General features: G+C 36.6%; 1 protein-coding gene across 9 annotated transcripts in view; it reads right to left on the bottom strand.

Moving 5' to 3' along the window:
• Nucleotides 1-1,438: 1,438 nt before the first annotated feature.
• LOC137278049 (protein argonaute-2-like) overlaps nt 1,439-26,578 on the bottom strand; it is a 43,181-nt gene continuing 18,041 nt past the window's right edge. For 4 of the 9 annotated variants that reach the window (XM_067810102.1, XM_067810109.1, XM_067810108.1 and 1 more), the window contains 13 exons: nt 25,398-25,481; nt 23,613-23,676; nt 22,830-22,901; nt 20,726-20,773; nt 19,667-19,789; nt 18,324-18,457; nt 17,782-17,966; nt 16,883-17,042; nt 15,793-15,883; nt 13,472-13,666; nt 12,428-12,664; nt 11,993-12,192; nt 1,439-8,069 (listed from right to left, as the gene is read on the bottom strand). In XM_067810102.1, coding sequence (XP_067666203.1) covers nt 7,961-8,069; nt 11,993-12,192; nt 12,428-12,664; nt 13,472-13,666; nt 15,793-15,883; nt 16,883-17,042; nt 17,782-17,966; nt 18,324-18,457; nt 19,667-19,789; nt 20,726-20,773; nt 22,830-22,901; nt 23,613-23,676; nt 25,398-25,481 — 1,702 coding nt within the window. In that variant the 3' untranslated portion in view covers nt 1,439-7,960. Of the gene's footprint in view, nt 8,070-11,992; nt 12,193-12,427; nt 12,665-13,471; nt 13,667-15,229; nt 15,321-15,792; nt 15,884-16,882; nt 17,043-17,781; nt 17,967-18,323; nt 18,458-19,193; nt 19,317-19,666; nt 19,790-20,725; nt 20,774-22,829; nt 22,902-23,612; nt 23,677-25,397; nt 25,482-26,578 lie in introns of all 9 variants that reach the window. The other 5 variants (XM_067810111.1, XM_067810105.1, XM_067810104.1 and 2 more) reach the window with 3 other exon arrangements.

The raw sequence follows: 26,578 nt of genomic DNA, 5'->3' as shown, positions 1-26,578 counted from the left end.
TGAAACCATTCCACTGTTTTTTTTTATCTTAAAGTACTTGCTCTGGATTTCAGTGAGCAATTTTGATCTGCTATGCTGTCAAACGATCTATCACAATGCAAGTTATAGTCTAGCCTCAAACTTTATATATATATATATGTATATCAACATAACAGCATCCAGTCTGATTAAGGTGGAGTTAGCAAGAAATGCAACACTGAAAAAATGACTGACATGAAAAAGAAAGCCCTTAATGTTTATCATGGAAAGAATACCTTCATTTTAATTTAAGACTGGCTGTCGCCCTCAAGTTCGGGTAATTCGAGATTGCTAAAAAAAACCCTCTATAAATGGATTCAGAGGTTACTAATGGTTTACCAAAATGTGAACCCTTGAGATTGTGGGTTCAAGTGATTTTTTAATAGTTATTGTCCATTTATGTGAACATACTTAATCTGCCATGGTTATTACGTATTAAAAGCGATAATTATGGCCATCAGATCAGTGTATCAGTATTTTTACATGCTAAAGTTCTCTGAATATGGTCGTAGACACCGTGTGTGTGCGGTCTGTATATTTAACTCTTGAATTATCAGAGGAATCATCATAAAACATTTTATTGTGTTAGAATTGGAAAGAAACTAAGATCAGTGACCAGCATGGGTAGTGAAAAGATAGCATCATTTGTCACCACTCGCCCCTTTCTGTAACCTACAAGTAGACTCGTCCTCCATTTGATGCTTGTTATGTGCTAAAATACAACATCTGTGGCATCTCTCTTCACTCTCATTGGGTACCTACTGATATTTGGGGGATTCTGAAACCTCATACTTGGCACTTCCACTGAACAGGATGATAGTCATTCAGTAAAAAGTGTAGGTCTGGGGTAGAATAGGCCTTCTGCAACCCATACCTGCCATAAAAGGCGATTATGCTTGTTGTAAGAGGTGACTAATGGGATCAGGTGGTCAGACTCGCTGACTTCGTTGCCAAATGTCATCGGTTCCCATTTTGTATTGTAAAAGAATTCTAGGTGTGATAAGAGACTAATGGGATTGGATGGTCAGGCTTGCGGACACTGACGCGTTATAATATCCTAATTTCATAACTGGATTGTCTGGTCCAGACTTGATTATTTACAGACCGCCACCATGTAGCTGGAATATTGCTGAGTGCTGCATGACACTAAACTCACTCACTACAAAAAGCTAGAGTCATTCAGTTGGAATACAGCAAAAGCCATCAGGTCCAATCATTTGTTTGTTGCTTAATGCAGCACTCCACAGTATATTCCAGCTTTCTGTAAACATTCAAGTTTGGACCAGATGCTCCAGTTATGAAATTAGGATATATTAACATGTCAGTGTCTGCAAGCCATACCATCCGATCCCATTAGTCTCTTATCACACCAAGAATTCTTTTTACATGACAACTGTAAAAGAAAGGGACAAACAAGATATTAGTTTATAAACATTTATTGACAATGAATAAAAGCTTCGGGTGGAGTAAGAAGCACACAAATCTACATTATTATCATAGCAACAGTCACATGATACCACTGATATTGCAATGGATAATGTGACAGATTGCCATTAAGCAATGAAATATTAAATACTTTTGCCATGGCAACAAAGCATGTCACATGGCACTGTTGTCATAGCAATGAGAGGCAGCACCAAGACTGGACTGTATTAAAGACTAACATAAAACAGTCAAAACCATCTTGTGAAGCACTTGATAAAATATCAAAGCTACATAAAAACATACAAAGGAGATCTGTATAAACGGAACAAATTGGGACCCTCGGTTTGCTTATTTTTCAAATACGCAATGTTACGCTGGTATAAAGATAGAAAAAGCTTGATTGTTGTAATAGGCCCTACGTCTACTTGGAATGTGAGCAGACCTTTCAGGGGACATTCAACAGGCACAGGTGAAAATTCCAGAGCTTGGGGATGTAAAGATTTTCAATTTAAAATACAAAATGGTTACCAATATTCTCCCTTTTGGAATTCTCAAAATAATCTTAACATTAAGGTACATGTACATGTGAAATGCCTTGGATAATAACAAGACTACTAAAATAATCAATAAATATTATTTCTGAAATCGTTGAGCTTTGCACTTTCACTACATATATAAAAACAGCAGGAATATTTTGTAAACTTTGTAAAATTACCAGCAGTGGGGAGAACTGTGGACCCCTATTTCACCATGCACCTATTGTAAACCCAGACATCCCTTATGATATGCGTAGCTGTCCTCACAACCAATCAAAATCTTCCAAACAATGTGAGAATAACAACTGACTTTCATTACACAACCTTCTCCCGACACAAACATAATGCCAAGTCCAGATGTCATTCATTTGCTTCAAGCTCTTATAATCTTAAACTTGCTCAAACTGAAACAAAGGCAAGCCATAGGAAATGACTGATTCACTTCACATTTTGATATTTTAGAAATAAGGCATCACAAGTTATACGAAGTGAAGCCCACATAGGCATGACAAGGTGAAGAAATCTCTGAACAGGTCTAGATTATAAGGCTAGTTATTCACATAAGTGTGCAACTTGACTTTAGTGACGTTTCTGTACAATGTTTACATTCAATGCTGTAAGTATAATTTATACAAACTTTGACAAGACACAGAAGGGCATTATTCAAACAATATTTTCATATGTATACATAAATATAATCAAGTTTTACAAATGTTACGTTTGCCACAATGTTTTTGGTCACATGGAATTTCCTTTTTTGAGTAAAATTTTGACTAAAAAATGGGTATTAAAACACTTCCTTAAAAGCTGATTAACTACTCAGCATATTCACATGAGGAAATGTGTTAAGTTGGGCAAAAGATTGGCAAGTACAGCTCGTCAAAAGGATTAAATCAGATTAAATGACGCCTTTAAATTGTTATCCTAACAACAGCTGTGATTGCATACCATTAATTGTACTTGACATCAGAGTGGTCCTCAGCTGCCACGCAGTCTACATGATCTGATATGAGAAAAGATATGGGGCTGATTTCAACAGCTCATGTCACACCCATAGAATTAATTTCCTTGTATATAAATATGTACAAATGATCTTGAGATATGTGCAATTACCCATTTTATTAATACTTAGACTCCATGCAAGCATGTTCTGCTGACATTAAAGGAATTGTCTTCGTAATTGCTGAAGCATTTGCCAGGGACAGTAGAACAATTTACTGGGTCAAATAGCTTGATCTTGATAGGAGTTTAGGCTGTCAGATCTATGCTTGTCATTCTTGAGCCATTTTTGCATAGTACAGTACGATTTACACATCTCTGAACATTGCAAGCCAGACAAAATGCTTAATGCCACCATGAACACATCAATTACAATCTGGAAGAAACCTTTGTGGGAGATGATTTTTTTCAACGGTAAGTTTGTTCATTTTTTTTCACAAGCTTCTTTTGCCAAGATTTAAGCCATGACCGTTTGTGTTAGCCATGAAAATGAAATGGTTCTTGCCTATATCTACAATCACAAAAATATATCATCATATGGTTGTCAAATTAAATTACACAATTAATTTTAATCAGCTGTGATTTCATTTCCGAACAGTAAACAACAACAGCAACAGATTTCACCCTCCTAGAAATTTGGGTTTAAAAGCAATTTATCAATCATTTCTTAAAAAAATAGTCTAATCTATATACATCAACATTTAACAAACCTTTCCAATATGAAATAAGTTTAGGAGCCATAACCGTCAAACAATCCTGGGAAAAAGAGGGGGTGGATTTCAGAGACATTCTCTTGTGGTAAGCGGTGGTACAGAGATTCCTTGGGACATGACAAATAGCTGGTATCAGGTGGATTAAAACAGGGTGGATGCGGATTACACTAAATCATTTCCTAAAATTGGGCTATACACAGCAAAAGGCACTGTAAGACTAACTGGGAGCAATGCCACTATACAATATGGCCCATGAGACATGTCAATTTCATTGGCTGTTTTCTGTCTTGGTAATCATATTTGATTGGTCAGTTTGGTGTCATGTGACTGATATGTTCAAATATCTGGCCAGTTTATTATATTGCACAAGACAACACACAACAAAAACAAATCAAGGAATGGTCAGAGAGAAATGCTTCCGTCATGATTATCCTGATGTTCTTATGTCATCTGAATTACCTCCCTTTGACAGACTGGGATTCTGTAATGTTTGATTCACTGTTGCAGATGGAAATCAAACCTACAAGTAATCTATACACCAACACAAAACAGTCCATAAATGAACATATACAACCAAAACAACATGTTAAAATAAGTACCACTAGAAATTCAAAAGGTACCATAAAACAAACTGGATCTGTTTACAAAAAGTGCAGCTTACCTCAATAGGTATAATAATGCCTACAGTGCTATCTCGTAATGGCAGAAATTGACGTTAGTGTATTACTACAGGAGTGAGTGATGTATTCAATGGGCACAGCGCATGTAAGTTCACAATGACTTGTATTTTATCGGATATACGGTACCTCTTGTTCCCCACTAGCCATACACCACCATTGTGACGTTCTGGAAGAGCTAGAGTACATTAATGAAAGGAGACGACTCAATCTGGCACTGATTATTGCATAGATGCCCTTGCAATGTCCACTAGTCATGTGATGCATATCTCAGTCATTTGACCAGCAGTATTAGGCCAAGTAAATGAGTGACTAGAAAATATGCAGGTGTTGACAAGAAGTTGACAAATCCGTATAATGTTACTATGTTACGTGAGGTGATCTTACCCATGAACTAAAATATGTATAGATACAGGTTAAACATACAGCAACCCTCTTCCAAAGGAAGAACTTCCAAAGCAGAATGTCATACAATTCACAAGAAATAACAGCAGTTACTAATTGGAAAATCAAAATCTTACGAAGTAAAAGGAAGAAAGGGGGGAGGGAAAAGGGAGCGGTGCAAAAATAACCCACACTGACGTACAGTATTCATTTTGTAATGGAATTTTGACAAAAGTCATATTTCAACTCATTAAACAACTTATCAATTTAACGAAACTCACAAACTCTACCTCAGTTGAATTTTGAAGAATGCTTGTAGATTCTTCAAACAGTTGTAGTAAGCAGTTACTTGACGAAGAAAGGACATTCGGGTATGTTTATTGAAATGCTTCAAATGAACAAATTATACTGGTCATAACAGTAAGCAGTTATTCAGTGTCACTTTGTTGAAGAATAATCAAAGACAATACAGACAAAGTCTGCATTGGTTTGGTGAGATCCAAATTGTCATATTCCTCACTTTGGTCATGGAGGACTAGCAATCTGAACTTCACATACAGACAGGCATTGCAGTAATTATGACACTGAGACTTGTTGCTGGTTTGAAGGTGAAAATCATGTACAGCTTGGAGTGATACAATCAAAATTAAGAGTTCAAATTAATTATGTATGAATGAACATACAATCTCTATAAACTGCAGATGTGGTATAAAATAGTTTGACAAGAGGACATTCTAGAATCAATGTTGTATGGAGTTGCATATGACTAGTAAGTCTCTGATGAACCAGTTTTGCAAAGTGACCTAAGTATAATGGCTTTGTTTCATTTCAAATAAGAATCTGGCTTAAGTAGAAAATTGACTTTGGAAATTCAGCAGCTGAGTGACAGAATCTTTCAAGCTTTTCAAGGGGTCAAATTTGGAATTTGTTCAACTAAAAGGACGTAAGGGTTCTATATTAACCAGCCTCAAAATCACAGCCTTGCTATTGCAGGAAAACTAATTATACTAGCCAAGCATCATTATGATATGCATATACCAAAGATTGCATGCATTTATGAAAATCATAGCACTTATCTGCTGAATAATAATATAATTCATCTTTAATTTACAAAGCAAATATACAATTGTGCATGGTAAGAGAATTCAGTGACATCTTGAATAATGAAAGATACAGATAAGATAATTGAGGAAAATAATACCTACCTACCTACCTACAATGAAATGGTACTGAATAGGGACTAAATGGATATGTATTGATGAAAATAACAAGCTACCTGAATAGTCAAAGTTAAGGGTACATCATAGCCTATAATCGTTGGTACTATATAAAATTTACTTCAAAAGGAAATGAAACTGAGCAAATTCAAAACTGATTGTACCAGAACAACAAATCATTTACAATGCTAAATGTTAGCAAATATCGCATGTCTACAGCTTGATAAATGGAAATAAACTCCTACAGAGGTGGACACTACAGCACCAAAACACTTCCATCACCTGGAGAAAGGGGAGATAACATGTCAGCTTGTGACTAGAGGCTACTCATGCTAACATTGTTTGTGGGAGACTATCAAGGGTACTTGATCTTACATCATTTTGTATGTACAGGTTGAAAAACATGATTAAAATGAAACTACACTCATCGTGACAACTCCAATCTGTTAAAAAATGATAAAACAAAACTCAGCTGACTTCTGTTTGTTAATTTTGCATCAAGCAATGGTGACCAAGTAAGGATGTCAGTAAGTGTGATTGCTTGATCTAGTTTTTGTTCTGTTTTACCAATGTTAAACAAACATTCACCACAGGTACAAATACGTATATGAAATATTTGTCAAATGTTATATGGGATTTCAATAAAACAAAACAATTCTACATACAGATTAAACAATCATGTGGAATACACAAGTCAAAAGGCTGGTAGATACAAATATTGTCCACTTGGCAGGACATTGTTTCCATCATGCTTGGGTTCTAAAATACAGGTCCTTAAAAATACCCTTGTAGTACAGGTTAATTTTGTTCAATACATTTGCTATATTGCTCATTATAAGGTGGCAGTTACTTCCCCCATACTGAAATATTTTCGTGGAGACAACGGTTTTGATTTGGTATAGGGGGGTGGAGAAGCTTCAAGTGCATTACAACGGTTAAGGGAACTGCATTCTGATAGCTGACGGCAAACTGGAAACAAACCAAAGGGGAGGTAACTGCACGGTGGATGCAATGGTTGGGTTTGGCTTTTTGGGTGGGACAAAACCAAATTGTGATCTTGGTTAAGTTTCATATGTCCAACAAAAAGTACATAAGCTGTAAGTGATGTGAATAACAAGGTTGTTGATATACCAGCTGATGTCACAACCTTGGCTAACTGGTATTCTATTTTGACAAACATTGATATGAAAACTTGCATTGTTGGCAGAAATGCCATTCATAAAGGCTACATTATGGTCACTGATAGAAAAATACTGTGGTCATAACCAGTACAAAGACGTGATATGGTTCTATGAACAAAGCTAGGAACATAATTGAAGTTGTACTTAGTCTCGGGTGTTATGATATTATATTTGATTAAGACTTAATATAAATATGCAGTCGAGTATTATGTAGGATGAGGCAGCACATACTTCATGTTGAAAAACAAATGATCCCAACTCAGAACAGAATGTGGAAAAAATGAACAAATGCTTAAAGTATTGATATCTATGTTTTGTGAACAAGCAGTTTAAGTTACACTGGAGATAATGCATGACGACAGAGAAAGATTTCATGCTAACCCAAACTAGTTAAATGTTGACAACCAAAGATTTCAGGGAACAGAAGATGACAACACAATTATAGAAATAAAACCTTTGTAACAAACATGGTCATGATACTTTGTTAAAACAATTCCCGGCCTTCAAAATATAATAATTATTATCATCACAATATTTAATATGTGTGCATCACACGGAAGGTCAACATTTCATTATATATAAAGTCCATCCATTGAGCACGACATGAGGACTGTGGCACAATTTATACAGGTAACCATGGTAACAATATGTACACATGACTCAGATTTCTATGCCAGCGTTCTCTATCCTAGTCATTTCTGCTCGAGTTGACGTATAAATATCTTACACAAATAACATAGAAACACCAGTCCCAGACATAGTTCACAGCCTAGAAAAGAATGGTAGAGTTGTCTCCTCTTGCGTGACTCCTCAAGCAAAGTACATAACCTTGCAGGTATCGGGATGCACAGTCACAGCACGAGCCATTGATGCTGGATTTCGGTCCTCGCTGTTGTCAGAGTGTCGACTCCCTTCACCACTGGAAGGAAAATATGGGGAAGATGTTTAATCAGGACCTGTATATTGTGACATACTTTGATGCAGGACCTTTCCCCCCACATTCCAGATAATTAAACTGTGATAATGCACTGTACCTCCACAGATATAGATGGGATGTCCAACTTTGAAAACAATCTTTTCAAATTATTGGTTGAAGAAAGATTCCATGTTTCTGCCATGCTATTTCTGGAATACTGCTTAAAGTAGGGAAAATCCATGCTTCCACTCTCACTCACAACAGTCAAATGCATTAGAAATGAATATAATGATCCATTCAAGGTTATTTCACTTACATGTTTATGCCATGAGGAGTAACAGAATTTTTTAAAAACTATCTAAAGTGATGTGACAAATAGATTGTACAACAGAACTTCTGCTCTACCAAGTGGATGTAGAACATGTTTCGTCAACGTGGCAATGAAATTGTGTCAAATGAACATTTCCAACTTGGACCCCTTAAGACAGATTAACCATAATGTTGATAATCTTCATGTGATGTTTTGTATGTTATGGAAAATGTTGACAACATAATGACAATGAAAGAACAAACTACACTCAACATAAGAATGCTTATATGCAAAAAACCCTTAGAGCCTTTACACACTTCCTTAAATATTCCATGTACGTGACTTGATGCAAAGTCTATTCATTAAGGATTGAACAAATACATTATAACTTGTGCAAAATGAATAGTTGATAGAAAATGGTGACTATAAAAAATATATTGTGCAGACCCTTTTTGCTAAGGGATGTCTTGTTAGATCATAGACAAAAAAATAATTTTGAACAATATTAAAGGCAGCTGTTCATAATAACTCAGTTGTCAATTTCTGAACATTTTAGCATCCAAAAGTGACCTGAAAACTGTATGTATTGTTTTAGTTCCAAAACTGTTATGGTTCTGAGAGCTGGCATCAAAACTATCCTGGGTTAATGAAAAACATTTTTCTGTGCTCAAGTATTTGAAGTGTTAATCATGTATCATGGAAAAAGAAAATAGGATCTGCAGCTCTCCCGAAAATGTAGACAACAGTTGAGCCCTAAAGGTTGCTATGAGGATTGATCCATATATAAGTTGTTTCAAAGGCATTTAGAAGTTGGAGGAATCAAACTAAAAGTACATGTACTTTATGGTTCAACTTCTTTATTCTACAAGGTCACAACGTTTCGAGACAGATTCTAGTCTCTTCTTCAGGTGTAGTGAGGGTAACACTAAAGGGTTGCAGTATATATACACATAATAGTAGACTGATAAGAATGGGTAACAAGATATACAGGTTTCTATTAATTGATGTACAGGCTTCTAATTATGTACGGGCTTCAACTGATTGGTGTGCAGGCTTGTGTTGATTAGGTTAACGAGTTACAGGTAAAGATGTTTGGATAAAGATTAGTCACTGAGGATAAGGTGGTTCCATGCATTGGGTAAGTAAACACCTCAGTCTGTTGATTGAGGGATTGTTCCGCTTGATTGCAATGGCTTCTAGGAGCTTCCGTTTTTTTTTTAAAGTCATTGGCGTTCCTAACTAATGTCCTGGTGTTGTCCCCAACAATATTGGTGAAACTGGTCGATCACTGGCTATCAGGTTAAAAGAACACAAAACATCAGTTCAAAATTTGGATCAGAAGTCTGCTGTATGTGAACACTTCATGCACAACCCCAATCACAAGATTGTTTGGGACAACACCAGGACATTAGTTAGGAACGCCAATGACTTAAAAAAAACGGAAGCTCCTAGAAGCCATTGCAATCAAGCGGAACAATCCCTCAATCAACAGACTGAGGTGTTTACTTACCCAATGCATGGAACCACCTTATCCTCAGTGACTAATCTTTTTCCAAACATCTTTACCTGTAACTCATTAACCTAATCAACACAAGCCTGCACACCAATCAGTTGAAGCCCGTACATAATTAGAAGCCTGTACATCTATCAATTGAAGCCTGTACATCAATTAATAGAAACCTGTATATCTTGTTACCCATTCTAATCAGTCTACTGTTATGTGTATATATACTGCAACCCTTTAGTGTTACCCTCACTACACCTGAAGAAGAGACTAGAATCTGTCTCAAAACGTTGTGACCTTGTAGAATAAAGAAGTTGAACCATAAAGTACTTTTAGTTTGATCCATATATGTTCAAATACATGTGCCGTACATCGCCATGTATAAAGCCAACCCTCACATAGGTTTAACACCCTTGCCTAAGCCCTAAAAATCAACACTAATTCACCCATTTATAATTCCATTATTGGTTACAGTTGCTGATAGTTGGCAACATACTTCAATACAATAACAAATATATAATATTGTGTTAGACAACCCCACATCAAACCCATCTAATTCAAGGTACAAAAGCACCTTACACATGGCAATATACAGTAACATTAATACGTAAAGAACTGAATTAAATATGATATGGAACACGCTTAGCCACAAGATATATTACCACATGATATTTTAAACTAAAATGACAGTAATATCCATAAATAGATTATGTTTGTGCCAGAGAAACAGGTCATAAAATAAATTCAAGCAACTTTCAGTCAGGTGAGCATAAGGTAATCTATTTGTGGTCTATTAGTTTTCTTGTATAAGGGAAGAAATGTTTATTAACTGATATGAAGAAACCTGAAGGTCCCATGGAGGTCTTAATGGTTACAATCTTTGCAAGAGTGTGATTCCATGTGGACCAGGCTATCTCTGTATGTGCAATTCTGAAAACACCATTCCTTACCTACAAGACCTATTTCTGTATAAAATGGAGAAAACATGAAAGGATGATGTGTGCCAGTGATAAGGAATGTAAACTGGTGTAATACTACTTGAAGCAATATTCCAGACATATAATGAGGAAATCTCATGTCCATGTATCTACGGTAAATCATGAAACTAATGGGAAAGATATTTTCCATGTGTCATTCCCTTGCAGTCACAAAGTGATGCATATTTATTTGGATTTAGTGAATGTTCCAAAACTGGGATTTCCTATACATAGATATGGTGGCACCAAGAATTACTCCCAGATTTTATGCACTGTGAGAGGGCAAAACCTCAGCATCACCAACATTAAGACACATGGAGTCAGATTCCATCTTTCTGAGATGGTGCTTGGATCAAATTAGAACAAATTCTGTTTTGTCTTCATTTAACATGAGAAAGTTAGACACCATCCACTTTCTTATTTCCTGAATGCACTGTTCCAGTTTTGAGATGTTGCATGAAAGTTCAGATGATTTGAAGCTGTCATCTGCATAAAAATGGAAATTCAGAAAATATTTTCAAATTATGTCTCGAAAAGGCAGGATGTAAATTGTGAAAAGAAGCAGTCCTAAAACTGAACCTTGTGATCTTTGATCACATGCCAAGCACTTAAGTTTACAGTGATACTATCTAAAATAAGTGCTACCATTTGATGTCCAGGAATTCATATTTTACAGTTTTGGTGTTATGGATGATTGTGGTAGGGCTACTGGCATTAATTTAATGGTACATTTTTGGCCAAGGGGTGGACACTGGCATAAAACTTATGACTACAGCAAATGACCAACAAGCAAGCAAATAAGGCTAACCTGAAAATCAGTTTGCAAACAGGACTGAAAGAAAGAGCAAGGAGAGTAGGTTCCAACACTGAACAATATTCCAGTTTGGGAAAAAGTCCTGGGTGCTGTTGTACAAAGCATCCTTGGTGCTAAGGTGACCATAACTTCCATACCTTAACATAGATTTACCACTGGTAAAGCACCAAGGTTGCATTCACAATGGCACCCTGAGCTATAATTCTGACTTTCTGACAGTGAAAGCAATATCCCATTCTATTCAACAATAATACATACTGACAAGACACTACGAAACCTGTGTGTGGGTACTGCTGCTGTAAAAATGTGTGTATGATGTACCTGTCATGTTCCTTCTCCACAAGGTGGTATCTGGCACGGAAGGCAACAAGATGTGCATAGTAGGCAGGTGCAGGGATGGACACACTACGGGTACACCGCACGTAGGTGTGGCACAGCTGGTACGTCAGAATCTGCAGTTCATCTGCAGAGAAGTGGTTGTCATCCCACAAAACATGGTAGTGTGATGGTCGACTTGTACCCTGGGCAAGAGAAACATTCACTTGTTGAAACTGAGGTAGAGGACTTGTGAAAAATCAACTTCCAAAGAACACAAAAGGCATCTAATTGAAGTTATTGCTAGGTGAAAATCAAAACAAACATGAGAACCTTCAGAGACCATTTCTCATATCTGAAAAATCAGTTTAGACTGATGTTTACACATGAAAATAACCAATATATTCTTTATCCAGATTGCTACCAAGCACCTGGACTTACCTGGATACCTGCATGACTACACAGATAGAAGTCAAACTCAGTAGGATGAGTAATGCCCACGTCCACAGTTGTTCCAGCAGGAATGTTGCCACTGCGCCCAGTCTGGTCCTTTCGGTCAGCACAAAAGAGTCTGGTGTGGTGGCGTTTCTGTACCACAATGAATGTGATGCCTGGCTGGTAACCCACCTCAAGCTTCATGCATGCTTCTCGCACAGCTCTCAGTTCATGGCTTAGCACCTGTAAAAACAACACATGTAATTAATCAAGATCAATAGCAAAGGACAGCTACACACAAATAATAAGCCAAACCAAATGATTAACAGCAAAATGAAAAAGACTGAGGAGGAGAAAAATCTCTGAAATTTCACTCGGAATCTCAACACCTTTGCATCAAACTGGATGGTCATGTTTACATTGCTCTAGCACACTTCTGTGTCAAAAGTGTTTACAATTTAGGGTATTGATTGAAATATCCCCCTGGGGTATCATAACTGATGACTCCCAATAACTTAACAAAACGTTCATGATAGACACTCTTGATGTTCCCAAATAATTTTAAACACAAGCTGGTCTTTTAAATCAAGCTACTATCTTCACTAATGCTTAATGAACAGATCACCTGTTTCAATATTAGTAATTATTTCTCAAGTGCATACACCAGTTGCTCTATTTCTTCAGGACAGGCTATTATGGGATAAAGATTTGTTGTTCTCAAGAATGTGGAGACAAACAAAACAGAAGATAAAGTAAATATAGAGACTTCATTTCCAACTTTCCTTCATAAGCGATTTGTTAGCATTGAAAAAACATCACAGATGATCAGATGTGCACAAACTATCAGTGTCAAAAATTTAGTATTAAACAGACCTTACCAGATATCATGTTCTAGAACTTAGTCAAACCTTTACTTTGATAAACACCACCTATCTTCAAAACTTCAAATAGAAGCATTAACAGACATCCTAATGACAGTGTTCTAGAACCTTGAGGACCTTGTTCTCCACTCTATGGCTTCCATGCTTACTTCAATTTTGTTAAACATACCTGTTGGAACTGGCCTTCACTGACACCATCTCTGTAGAAGACAATCCGAGTTGGCTTGAACCTTGTAGACCTGTAGAACTGGATGAGGAGATCTTTCACCATTGTGGGCAGTTCCTGGATGATCTCCTGACGATGCTGCTGCACTCGAACTGCTGCTGAATACCTACTGGGATGAGCATCCTGGCTCCCCACTACCTATAAGGTCAAATACATCAGCATATTGTTATACCTATTTCACAAGATTACATTAGAATATAAAAATAATCATAATTTCTTGTGAAATATGGCATATGCTAGATATTTAACATTTAAATGTTAGAAGAAACACATTTCATTCTTACAAAACCTCTATCTTGATAACATTTAACACAACATAAGGTTGAGAACATATGTTAGTACAAACAATTCATAGTGTTACAAGACATGTTTCAATAGGATTTGTCACAAACATTTTCTAAAACTTAATTTATCACCAGCTAAAACATGTCCACTATGTTGCTCTGTAGCTCACGTGTTCTATAACATCAGAATATATATAACGAAAGTCCTTATCAGATTATGTAAGAAACATGACAGAAACATAACATACACTGTATGTTAGATCTCCCACATTAATAATGGGATAACATCATATTTATCATAGCTGTTGAGTATTTAGGCTTTCATGTGAGAATTTTGTTGAATTGCTTGATGTCAAAATGTACATGGTATATATATTTTTAAGTGAAAAAGATGCCAAATATTTTGTATAGCAAGTTTTCAAAAAGAAACAAATATGTGATCTTATTATGATTTATGAAATATTGGTGGCTCTAATACACATGAAACAGCACGAACAGACCTTTGGCATTCATCAGCTCATTCTTAGTTTATTATCACAAAGAAGACGTTCTTTGCAGTCAATTAATTTTTGTTTTGCTTTCTACAACAGTCATCAATCTAAGGCCACACAATGGCAATCTGTAAATAAACTTTGGTATGCTAAACTAGTGGACAGAGTGATGTCACAAACCATCCAGGTATGACACACTAGTAACCTAGAAAGCGAGTCTGACCATCAGATCTAATATAGTCACTTCTCATGACAAGCAAACTGGAGAGGGAGCAAAACAGTTACTGGTTCACTTATTCCTTCAAACAGTCTCAAAAAAATTACTCTGGAGTATCATTGGTAATGTACACCATATCAGAGACTGCACACTACAAAATCAAATGGCCTTTTGTAAAGCCTTCTGATGAACAATTCAATTTATGGGAATTCATTTGTATGATTTGCTTTGGCAAAGAAATAACAAAATTATCCATCTCAAAATATGAAAATATAATGAAAAAAAAAAATAAAAGGAAAAAAAAAAAAAAGAAACACTAAGAAAAGAAATTGAAGCAAAAATGCAATCATGGTGATCACTCTGATGATCAGCAAATCTCATAATTCACACAGGAAAGATTTCACTTTGTCTCACTTTGGGGTAATTGCAAAGATCAGACAGCTGGGAATTTCACAGACTCTGTTAAAGCTACAACTGACCAGTATCAAATGATTAGTGAGAAAGGTGAACAAACAATGAATTCAGTAATTTCAGTCATTGAAATGCCTCATTTGTAGCCTCACTTTAAGATGGAGCGTTAAGAGTACATGCATCTCCCCGCTACATACCCACCTGTGACATGATTAAAAACACCATTAGTGGGGACACACAAGTTTAGTACAACACCCTGACAACATTGGCAGATGTCTACTCTACGGGGACGACTTACGGCAGCAATGGAAGGTTTCGAACAGTCTCCTGCTGGTGGGTGTGTTACATCAGCACCCAGGAAAATGATTGGCTCCCGAAACACGCTAGGGCTGAAACAAAGAGGTGCATAATTGCAATCTACTAATCTCCATCAGACACCAGCCTCATATCAAGACCGACACAGACTGCTGACACTTTTCGGCTTGGCTTGGCTTGGCTTGGCTTGGCTCGGCTCTTCTCAGTGAAGAATACACCTTAATTCATTTCACCCTTTTCCTAAAGCTGAAACATGAAGCTTGAGAAAATATTCAGCATGCTTTGCAGTGACTATCCACCCTTAGAATCTCCAATTAGGGGGGTACACTAAACTTGATCAGTGTTCAATATATGAGATAATTTTGAGGCATACTGCATATCCAAATCCTTGGGCTCTCAATGAAAACGGGGGCAGGTTCTTCAAAACAACAGTAGTGTAGTTCCCTGATAATGTTTCCTGTGGAAGCCAAGAAGATTGTCATTGTCTAGTGCCAGTTATTGATAGAGTTGATGTCCGATGATAAGCAGGCAAGTCATGAGACTTACTGCAGCAATGGAAGGACGTGTTCGGTCGCCCGCTGGGGGATGTGTCACACTGGCACCAACAAAAATAACCGGCTGGAGAAATACTTTGGGTCTGCAAAACAACACTCTTTAAACAAGTCGTTGTTATTAACTGCAGTGTGTTTGAGGCTAACAACATCTTGTTGTTCAATGTCCAACACACTCCTGGTTAGTGAGTGGAAAGTATGATTGATAATGTTTGTCAGTGAAGAGTTTGGGGGCAGACAATACTTGGCATTCACAGCTGCATGCTCAGTTCATGTTCAGCTTGGGAAATGTACATATCATTCACAAAGCACTAAAGTTTAGTACAAATCAATGAATGATTTGGCAGCATTTGATAAAATATATACAAATAGCGATAAAATAATTTAGTATTACTAGTAATTTCTAAAGGGTACATGTACATTATGAAACATTTAGTAACTATTAATTGAGACAATTTTTTAAAACTATTACTATTGATCATAATGCATTGTTAACAGTGTTTCAATTGCATCACAGGATCACAATGTTACAAATTTTTTACCACTTACAACTGCTGTTATACAGAACTTAGTTTTCTTTTTGCGCAAACTGCGTAAGGTTCGGTAGCTGTTCAGAAGAATGATCAAGACATGCCTTCATTGATCAACGATGATACCATGCTGAATGAATATCAAAGCATTTACAGATGAACTTCTGTCCTTGCTCACCAAAAGCCTATAAACTGACATTCAGGACCGCACATGAATTTTCTTGGAGGTTTCACATCTTTTCCAATGGAAAGGAAAACTCAGCACTGGACAGAAATTCAAAGCAAATGAACATCAATATGCTGCTTCCGTTCATATGAATTTGTCAAAGAAAGAATGACAATGTCTACTTGTGTTTCATTAATTCATGTTCATGCAAAGTTTGTCAATGACATGGGACGCAGTACACAGAATACAGCCAAATTATCCTCAAGCTTGTACACGGGTCAGAAAGAAAATGATGAAAGTAATTGTCCAAACTGAGTGAATTGCAGGTATGTTTCTTCCACTGAGGATAAGTTGACTGTAGGAAGAAGACATAAGAAGCTCATACTTACCGAATACTTGGCAGGAGGATACTGTTAATGCCGCCTAGTTTGACGTTGATCTTGAGGCAGAGATTGGACAGGGTCTGTGGGGATGTCTTATTGACATTCTTCGCCTGCACACATTGTGTCGCCAGGCCAAACAGAATGTCTCCAACACGCTTTACCTCAGCTGAAATGGGGGTGAAATGTTTGTGGGTCATGGTTTGAAAAGTTGGTATTGCATCTTGAATTTGGTTTAATGAGCATTTCTAAACTTTTCCTAACTTTAATTATTTAACTTTTACTTTTTTCAGCACTCCTGCAAAGCTACAGCCGTGCACAAAAGCAAACAAGTTCACATCTGAACATATGACTTCCCACAGAAGGTTTGTAACACAAGGCCTAGCCGTAACAGTTCCTTGAACTAAATCCTTGTATTCCCCCATCCCAAATAATAGCCATAAAATGATGTATACTGGAATTGTGAACAAAACCTAACACAACAATTACTAGAGGACCCAGAAAAAAATACAATGTATATAGGGTTGAACCACATAGTGTATCCACTGTTAATCTGTGCAAGAAAGAATATGGGGGAACAGAAGGAACTCTTTCCGGCCAAGCTGTTACTTTCTGCAACAAAGGCTATAGCCTCAAAACCCCATGACAAGGTTGCATCAATACTATTATTGAGCAACAGGGTTTAAATACAACCACAACTCCACATATTTAAAGAAAAGGTAGACTGAATATGACATGTTGAAAACAAGTTTTCTTATTTACAGAAATGCATTAATATGTAACTATTCTGACATTTTTAGAAAATTATTGACTGCAAAATAGGAACATACTGATCACTGCTGAAACACATGGAAATGCATTTTATCATATCAATGCTTAGTCTATTTGCATGTGCTGCATAAACTTACCATAAACAGGTGTTTTGCCTGGTAATACAACCACTATGAGCTGCAATCCCTGGTATGTGTTTTTCAGATATCGGAACATTGGTTCCACCTGGTCAGGACCAGTGGCGTACTTGCAGAAGCATGGCTGTCCCATGATGGGCATTCCTGCGTCATTGGATATACGCTGGAGCTGAGATGTGAAATTTCTGCAAAACAGACGTTTGATTATCACTTAGGGCTTACCACTTAGCTACTGGCACAATTTCTTGAAAAGGATAAATATTTATCAGTGTAGAGATCCAGCAATTTTCAAGAGGTAACAAAGCTGACAACAGGTATTCTGTGACTTGACTAACATTTAGTACATAATATACAATTTCAGTGCAAGCTGTCAGAGTATCTGCAATATTAAAGTCAGATGATGACAGCCACAAATATTCCAGTTGAAGACATCATGACCATCAATCTTGGTTAGTTGGATATGACTACATGCACCAGTGAAGTGAACCAGCTTCGCCACTCAAACCCCTTACCTCACACTCATTTCCAAAACAAAATATTACCTTAGCGCATCTTCTCGGACTGTTCTTTGAGGGGCAAAGCAAGCAATTGCCCACACCCTGATCTCAATGCCGCTGTAGAATTGTTTGCCCCTCATGTCCCAGACACCTTGGTTTGGCACAGCCTGAGCTTTGGTCTGTACATCGACAGAGAATGGGGTTTAGACACTGTACACAACCACAGATAAAATAACTCTGAAAAGGTGGCTGTAGGCAGCTTAATCATATCTGGGTTAGCAGGTTTACTGTATTCAGGAATATATACTATTTCAAGTTGTCAAGATCACTGAAACTTAACTTTATTACAGTTTCAAAATTGGAATAATGTTTCCATTAGAAAACGCTCAACATTTAGCAACTTGTCGAGGCAAAAAGGTTGTGGACCAAACAAATATCCTACTTTTCCAGTCAGTTCACAAATTCCATCAACCACCTTGACACTAACACTGCAGAAATGACTAAATTTATCAACACAACGACAGAATATTTAACAGAATGTGAACTTTCACTTTAAGCTCAAAAGGTTATGTTCATGTAAAAGCATTATTTTAAACAGCATAACTACTAATTAAATCAAATACATGCAAATGATTAATTATTAATAAAGCAAATACAATGCAAACTAAATCAAGCATATATTGTCTTTATATTGCCTCCGACTGTCCAGAAAATTCTAGACTGTAATCCATTGGGTTTCATTTTTTTTCTCCTTTATAAAGCATATTTAACAGGATTCTGTAGGCATGTGCAAGCAATAACTGTTTATCCAGTTTCGTTGGTTGTTTCACTAGTCTGTATCTTGTGGCATGCATGCTTGGCGATAGAGAAGTCAAGATGGACTCCAGCATTTGTCTTCCATGTCGTCCTCCTTACCCGGCCTCCATATTGTAATTTCGGTGGATTGAGTACTCTCCCTTGAACATCGACCATGGTGGGATTAATGTTGATGCCGAAAGTTTGAAGGTAGGTGTCAGCCATGAAATTAGCTTTCCGAACCTGAGCAATCAGATGGGGTAATAATTTTGGTAAAAAAATAGGGAGGCATTAGACAACACACGCCCTGCATAAACAACCAACAAGGACTTTACACAAACCTCATGTCCGAACTGTCTTCATTAATCACAACATGTGCAATGACTACTGGACCTATATTCTGCAAATTGATTTTAGTGCTACAATCAAATTAAGTCTATGTTAAAGAATAGGCACTGAATGGATGTAGCACCAAGACTTCTTTGCGGAACAGGATCCAGTTGAAGACAACAGTTGGGTTTTGATGGTTTTTCCTGTTTGCATAATGTTCTTGATGGTTCGTGTTAGGCATGTAGGGAGAAGGTTTGGCCTACCCGTCCGCCATACTGTAACTTAGGAGGCGTCAGGATGCGACCTTTGACGTCGGTCATTTCATACTGAACTGTGACCCCAAAGGTTTGTAGGTAGGGATCATTGTTGAAGTCCGCCTTATAAACCTGGTGGGAACACCGTCAGACATACATTCCCTCTATCATGCTTGGTAATGCAAACAATTCTTATCTCCAGCCCCAGTGATACATTGTACATTGATTTAATTCTTTTCCCATGACATTTTGTATGACTCTATATTCTGATTTCAGTGAGAGTTCTCCAACTGTTTTGAGGCTTTCAAAAAGATATTGAATGATAATTACTGTCGAAAACGAGTGGTTCGGTTTTGAATAAAACTGCAAGAACACGATAGAGGGATATTACAATCAATAGTTAATCACTCTCACTCTGCAGTATATAAATGGGAAATGATTTACTTCCCAGTTTTGTTTTAACTAATTATGAATTTGCAATACAATCATGGACAAGATATGATTCTTGTCAATATACATTACACTGCAGCATTTAAAAAATGGAGTCTCCTGACAATACTTTGACATGTTAGTGTATAGATCTTAGAAGATTCTAAAGAAGATTTAGGAAAAAAAAACCACACCCAAAAAACTAACATTTTGAAATCTTGACCTTAATTTCATGTTTACAAGAAATGCAGAGTTCACACACACTTTCATTCCAGAAATATAAAAAAGATGAGAATTAAACAAATACTAAGATATTCTGAAATGAAACATGAGAAAACATCTGAAAAAGTTTCAAATTGAACTAATTTAAACCTTATTAAAAAACTGACTGAACATTAAGTCCATTCTATGCTTTTAAACATATCCTTCAAAAAGGAAAGTGCAGCTATGTTGTGTTCAGTGAAAACCATCACCTCAAAGAGATTTAATATAATGCATGAAGTATGTCTCTTAGATTCATGTACTGATTCTATATATGTTTACATGAACTAGTACTCAAATATATTTACAGTGTTGGTAATTCAGCAAATATGCACACTGGTAATACTTCACATAATGTATACATTTAGAATAACTCACAAGACTGTTGATTTCTTTCTCCCTGTCTGGTGCAGAACGAGCTGTAGCCTGGAGAACAACACAACCATGTTAGTGAATAGATTATATCACATTGAGTGCATTAGTGCTAAATAGTACGTTTTATCCTATCCAACGGATCATCACATCACAGAGCAATGTTTAACACAATGCTTGGATTATGGATTACAGTTGGTTTCCAGTTCATTGCTCTTAATTTTAATCAGTGGTTTACCCTGTTTAAACTTGGTGATTTAAAAATGCCATCATACATTTGGACTGAGAACAGCATTAATAAATAAAACTTTTAATTACTGAATAGCAAGATGAGGCAACTCTCTACAAACTGTAAAGCGCTGATGTCTTGAATATATCTTCAATCTCAGTCCAAGAAGATGTATTCTTGGACAGTACATAAAACCAACTGATATCACTTGTACTATTAACACAAGGATGCACATTTTCCCCTCGATGCTTGCTATAAAGAACTTAGAAGACATCACAATACAGCATTCATAAACTATTTTCTTTGGACACTTATGATCAAGTGATAATAAAATATTAGCATAAAATCAGCATCAGCTGTTGCAAATTTTTTTTTCTAGATATGTGATTTCTTAGAAAATTACAAAGCTAAGTAATTGTTGAAAACATTCCAATTTTCTTGTGTAGGAAGCACACTGGAGAATGTGCAACTATTTATTCTTTGTGTTGTTTGGGGAAATTCACCTAATTTTCGTAAGATAGTCAAACACTAGATGCACATGGTATTGCTTCAGGTGAAGAAACAGAGGATTAACTTGGTCAATGAAAATGTAAAACAATTCAAATAAAACATTAAATTGACAAGATGTTTTACAATATCAGATGCATATACTGTTGTGGAAGGCACTGCTTTTTTTCCAAACAGAGGTATCAATTTTCAAATGTTATTTTCTAATGAAATAATCCAAAAAGTGCACAATGATTTTCACACTTTCTTTTGTGTTTTGCATGTGATTAAAAACCATAGATTATAGTAACTGAAAAACATTTTCAAACAACATTCTGAAGAAAGTATCTCTTACTTTTCATATCATTTCAACAGTTATTAATGTTTATCGCATACTTTGGTTAGTATTTATGAATAGAAGAGTTTAATGAATCCTAGTCCACGAACTTTTCTTAATGTTTTACAGTGAATGGTAATATTTTTCCTTTGGGAAAATCCATTATACACAAGAAAATATGGTCCATAAGCATGGCATTATCCCAATAATGAGGAACTGCTGGAATATGGAAATAAAGCATAAGAAGGAATGAGAATGCATATATGGCCTCAACAATAACAGTGCCATATTTTTTACATTCTCATTCCTATATAGCAACACACGCATGAGGCAATTAATCTCACTAGACTGTAAGCGAAAACAGAGACACAAAGCATGTGCATCACGGACACCTCAAAACAAACTCTACAAAAATACTTATCCAAGTCAAGTAATTTGGGGAAGATGGCTATCCAAGGACTTGGCAGGGTTGGAGCTAGCACCAGGTTCAAGTAAGGTATTGCTACATACAGCATGCCAACTGAGGCATGTGGAAAACATGGGTGTTGTCCATGGGTATGTTCACTCAAAGTGAGAGTGATAAAAAAAAGTGGTTAAGCATGCACCACAGACTCTGAGACATGGGGTAGTGTGAATAATGTCTGTAGATACTATTCCAACAACTACATTTCAATACACTGTTCAAGTGTCGAGTGTCTTGCCTCAGCGGAACAAAGCAATAGTCCTGTTTAGTCCCAAGTGCTGCAGCTACCCAGCACGCTTCACACAGACATGTTATCAGAATCAGCGGGTAGATATTAAGGAACAAGGGTAAACAGCATGCAACAACAAAGTATTTTTCTGATAACTGGTTAGAGGGTCATGGAATGCTACTTCAGAAAGGAATCACTGATGGATAAAGACCACAAAGGACATTCCAGACACTGTCATAAAAACTTCATTCTACTGTCAAAAACAGAACATTTGTGAAGACATGAAGTGACCACTGGCAGTAAACCAAGTGATGGTTGATTGCCTCATGTGTATGCTGTAGATAGACAACAACTTATTTGAGAAACCTTGATCATGGTTGAAGTCTGCAGATCAGTCAGTTTCTTGATACACCTCTGGCCACCCACGATATTGCATACCTGGAAAAGATTCACTTCATGAAGATCGCATACTAATGGAATACAACATTCGTATCAGGCAATGTTGCAGGATTATCGGTATTCTGCCTCTAGAGTCTGAGGAACCAACATAGTGATCGGTAATCCCCACAATTACTGCACACCTGTAGTTGTTCTAGGATTAACAAATTTATGCTCTTCTCTTCACCGAGAACAAGTGGAGCTGGTCTAAGTTAATACTCATCACATACCACATGTGCATTTGTCTGATTGTTCCAACTATACCACTTACCACCTTGCAATACAAACCAGTAATAGTGATTTGAAACTATGATTGTTTGTTAAACAATCTTTATCTTAAATTGAATAAATTTTGATATTTAAATGTGCAGTTGTCAAGGTATAATATTTAGGATTTGCAGTCTTAATTTCACTTTATTCAATTTACTTTTTCACTTTAAGTGAAATTCATTGGTACGTTTGCACTGCAAACAGACTATAGTCTGACAATTTATTTGACTTAAAGCACTAATGACAAGATTGTCCAGCAAGACACAAGAAATGTATTTTGAAAACTAAAAAGTCAGTCAAACAAATTCTAAAAATAGGTCCAATTCCCAAGTCAATGAAGTCTGATTTGGTTTTACAAAGTAACAATTCATTTCATGTGTAACGAATCAGGCCCAGTTTATTTATCACTGCACTTGCAGTCCACACAGCAGATGAACTCACTTCTAGAGGGAGGTAGGTGTGTTTCTGTTCCTGTCCTACTTGCAGGCAAGGTAAATGGGGGTACCTGTAATTAATACAAACAATTCACATATCCTTGTCTCTTCAATACCACACTGATCCATTAGGGACTCGCTTTTACCTTATGCATATACTCAGTCTAAGTAAACTTATCCTCAGTACCTTTTGTTACACTACACTACTGAATCTAACAAAACCTTATGGAAGGTCGCGTCAGGTAACCTTTGAGATTGATCAATCAGAACACAGCTTACCAAATCACAGAAGTGGACATTCGCACACATCTTTTGAACTTTTTATCTCAAAAAGGTTCGTACCCGAATGATTCCGAAAGCTATTTAGCTTATGCTAGCTTCCAGGTGATGCACACTGCGGATTTTTGTTTGTGGAGAGACCTGTGTCAGTGACCTGATTATTTTCAAAGTCCCCCCGATCCCTAAATAGAAGCCATTGTCTGATTGGTTAAATATACTTAACTGTGTCAGGTTTGACTGGATGGTTATTGGTTGCTCAAAGGTTACCTGACACGACCTTCTACTAGGTTTTGTTAGACTCAGTGGTGGAGTGTAACGAAATACACTGAGACTAAGTTTACTTAGACTGCATATACTCTGTAACTCTTTTGCTGTTAAGTAGTTTTACATCAGATTTGATCACCATTTAACACAGCAATCAGCAATATTTCAGATATATGGCGCCATCTGTAAATAACTGACCATCTGATCCCGACTGTCGCCTCTTACTACAAGCATGGGTTACTGGAGACAAACTCAAACCCAGATTTTCACCGGTATAAATCAGTTAGAAACCGTAGAATATGCAGAGATGCCAACCAAAAAAAGTGTTGCAAATAGTAGCTTGAGGGCTCAAAATTAGCAGTTTGAGCATAACATTAGTAGTCAACTAAATGCTTAAAACCATGATTGATTTTGAGAAAGGTAATGACACTTATTAAGTGTAAAGCTTTAATTTCACATACCTCCACAACATATTTTCAAATGATCAGAATTACATTTCTTCCTGCCTCTTTTTGGGAAAAAAAAAACAACAAAAAAAAAAACCAAATGTAATTGACAAAAATATATTTGTCTATAGATTTGAATTTTCTTCAAAGTTAGTAGAATTTCTAGTGTAATCGTATTGAGGTAGTCTGAGGTTAAAATTCTTAGTGACTTTGGTAAAATCACAGAGAGGTTAGCATCTCTAGAATATAGGTAGAGTACTTTAGGGTCTACTGGCATGCAAACTTCTAGGACCTGTTTCCTGAAGTGAATTACAGCTAAGGTGATCCCTTCTCTTACACCAAGACTCATAACAACACAATAAATATATATATATCAGCTGTGACAAACAATTAACCCATTTCAGTAGGCTCTTGCACTAAGTTACAGGGATTGGGATAGAGAACTTTGACAATGACAGTGTGTCATTCTCAGGATTGTTTGCCATTTTCTGAATTCAGAATGGGCCATTGCCCTTGTATCAATAGTAAACTTTCAAATTTTAATGGACTATTTTTCAATCTAATGTGTAAATTGGCCCATGGCCCCTGCCTTTCCGAAACCCTGATATTATAACATATACCTGGTATTGGCAATCTGTTCTGATGAGATTTTTGACAGGAAGGTACCACTGTGGTATGCAAGCATTTGTGTGATCAGACTGTTTGATAATATGATTCGATGCATTCAACGAAAGACTGATCATTTAATGAGCCATCCCCATTGCAGCCCACAAACTGAGAGGTTATTGATAATGTCCACTTACTGCAGTCTCATCTTGTATCTCTCCATGAAGTACCTGGCCACAGTACACTCAATAGTTTGTCCAGAGTCCAACTGCAGAGGGAACCTGGAATACAAATACATACAATATACACCAGAGCACTTCACCAACCAAACTGGCCACACAGGTGCCAGTACCATGTTCACTTACAAGTTCTTGTAGCACAACTTCCATTCCATCTGCACAACCCTGACTTCATTCATTACTGCTTGACAAGTATTAGATGAGTCAGCGCAGTGACGGTGTTTGTGACAAGCAGGTAGAGCAAGTTATCTTGATGAATAAACTTGATTGCTACAGGCAGATTGGCAATTAAGCAAGTGCAATACATCCTGACTGTGGCATGAAATCAATATGGTTTAACACGTCTCGTAGAGCGATTTAGTTCAGCAAAACACCATCACAACAACAATGCACAAAGAAATTGAATTTTTCAATATTAAGAAGACAACCTGTTTCCTTCATGTGTTCCCATATATGCAAATAGGAGTCATTTGTCAGGTCATGGCTTATCTAATACTTGTCAAGCAGTAATGTTTTGTAAATTGTAAGCAGGAATAAAATTTTCCTCCCATTTGGTTCATCATTGAGCAGTTTTTTTCACAAGACGTTACTGTAGAAAGAAAACCAGGGAAGGTATTTAGTTTTTAACCTTATGGGTACAAAGGAAAATGAACTGAGTAGGAAAATAACAGATGAATCTCAATCATTGAGGGTAAACAGGAGTGAAATCCAGCTGTTCACTTCTCTTTCATCAAAATATAACATACATTTCATTTCATACAAGAAAATTAATTTATGTTGAGTAGTGACAGAAATCCAAAATATCATTCTCCATTAAATATGTAACTTTATCCACCATTTTGTAATTCCACAAAATCGAAAGTTGAAATGCCTCCTAATATCAAAACCCTATATAATACAAAAACAAAATGTGAGATGCACACCTTTAGAGTCTCTATAAAAGACATATGTAAGCTAAGTGAGTTTTGTGCTATGTTTTTTGTGAAGTGGATGAAGTTCACGCCCTGTTTGATGGGCTGAACAGGATGAATAGAACCAATTCACTAAGTTCAAACTTCTGTAGAAGTGACCAAGTTAAGAAATTGGATAAACAAGGTATTCGATGCACAGCTTTATTCAGAGAGAAATTCAGAAAAATT

Source organism: Haliotis asinina, chromosome 3, assembly GCF_037392515.1.
Source record: "Haliotis asinina isolate JCU_RB_2024 chromosome 3, JCU_Hal_asi_v2, whole genome shotgun sequence".
In the NCBI taxonomy this organism is placed as follows: Eukaryota; Metazoa; Mollusca; class Gastropoda; order Lepetellida; family Haliotidae; genus Haliotis; species Haliotis asinina.
This window is presented reverse-complemented; position numbering and strand designations above follow the sequence as displayed.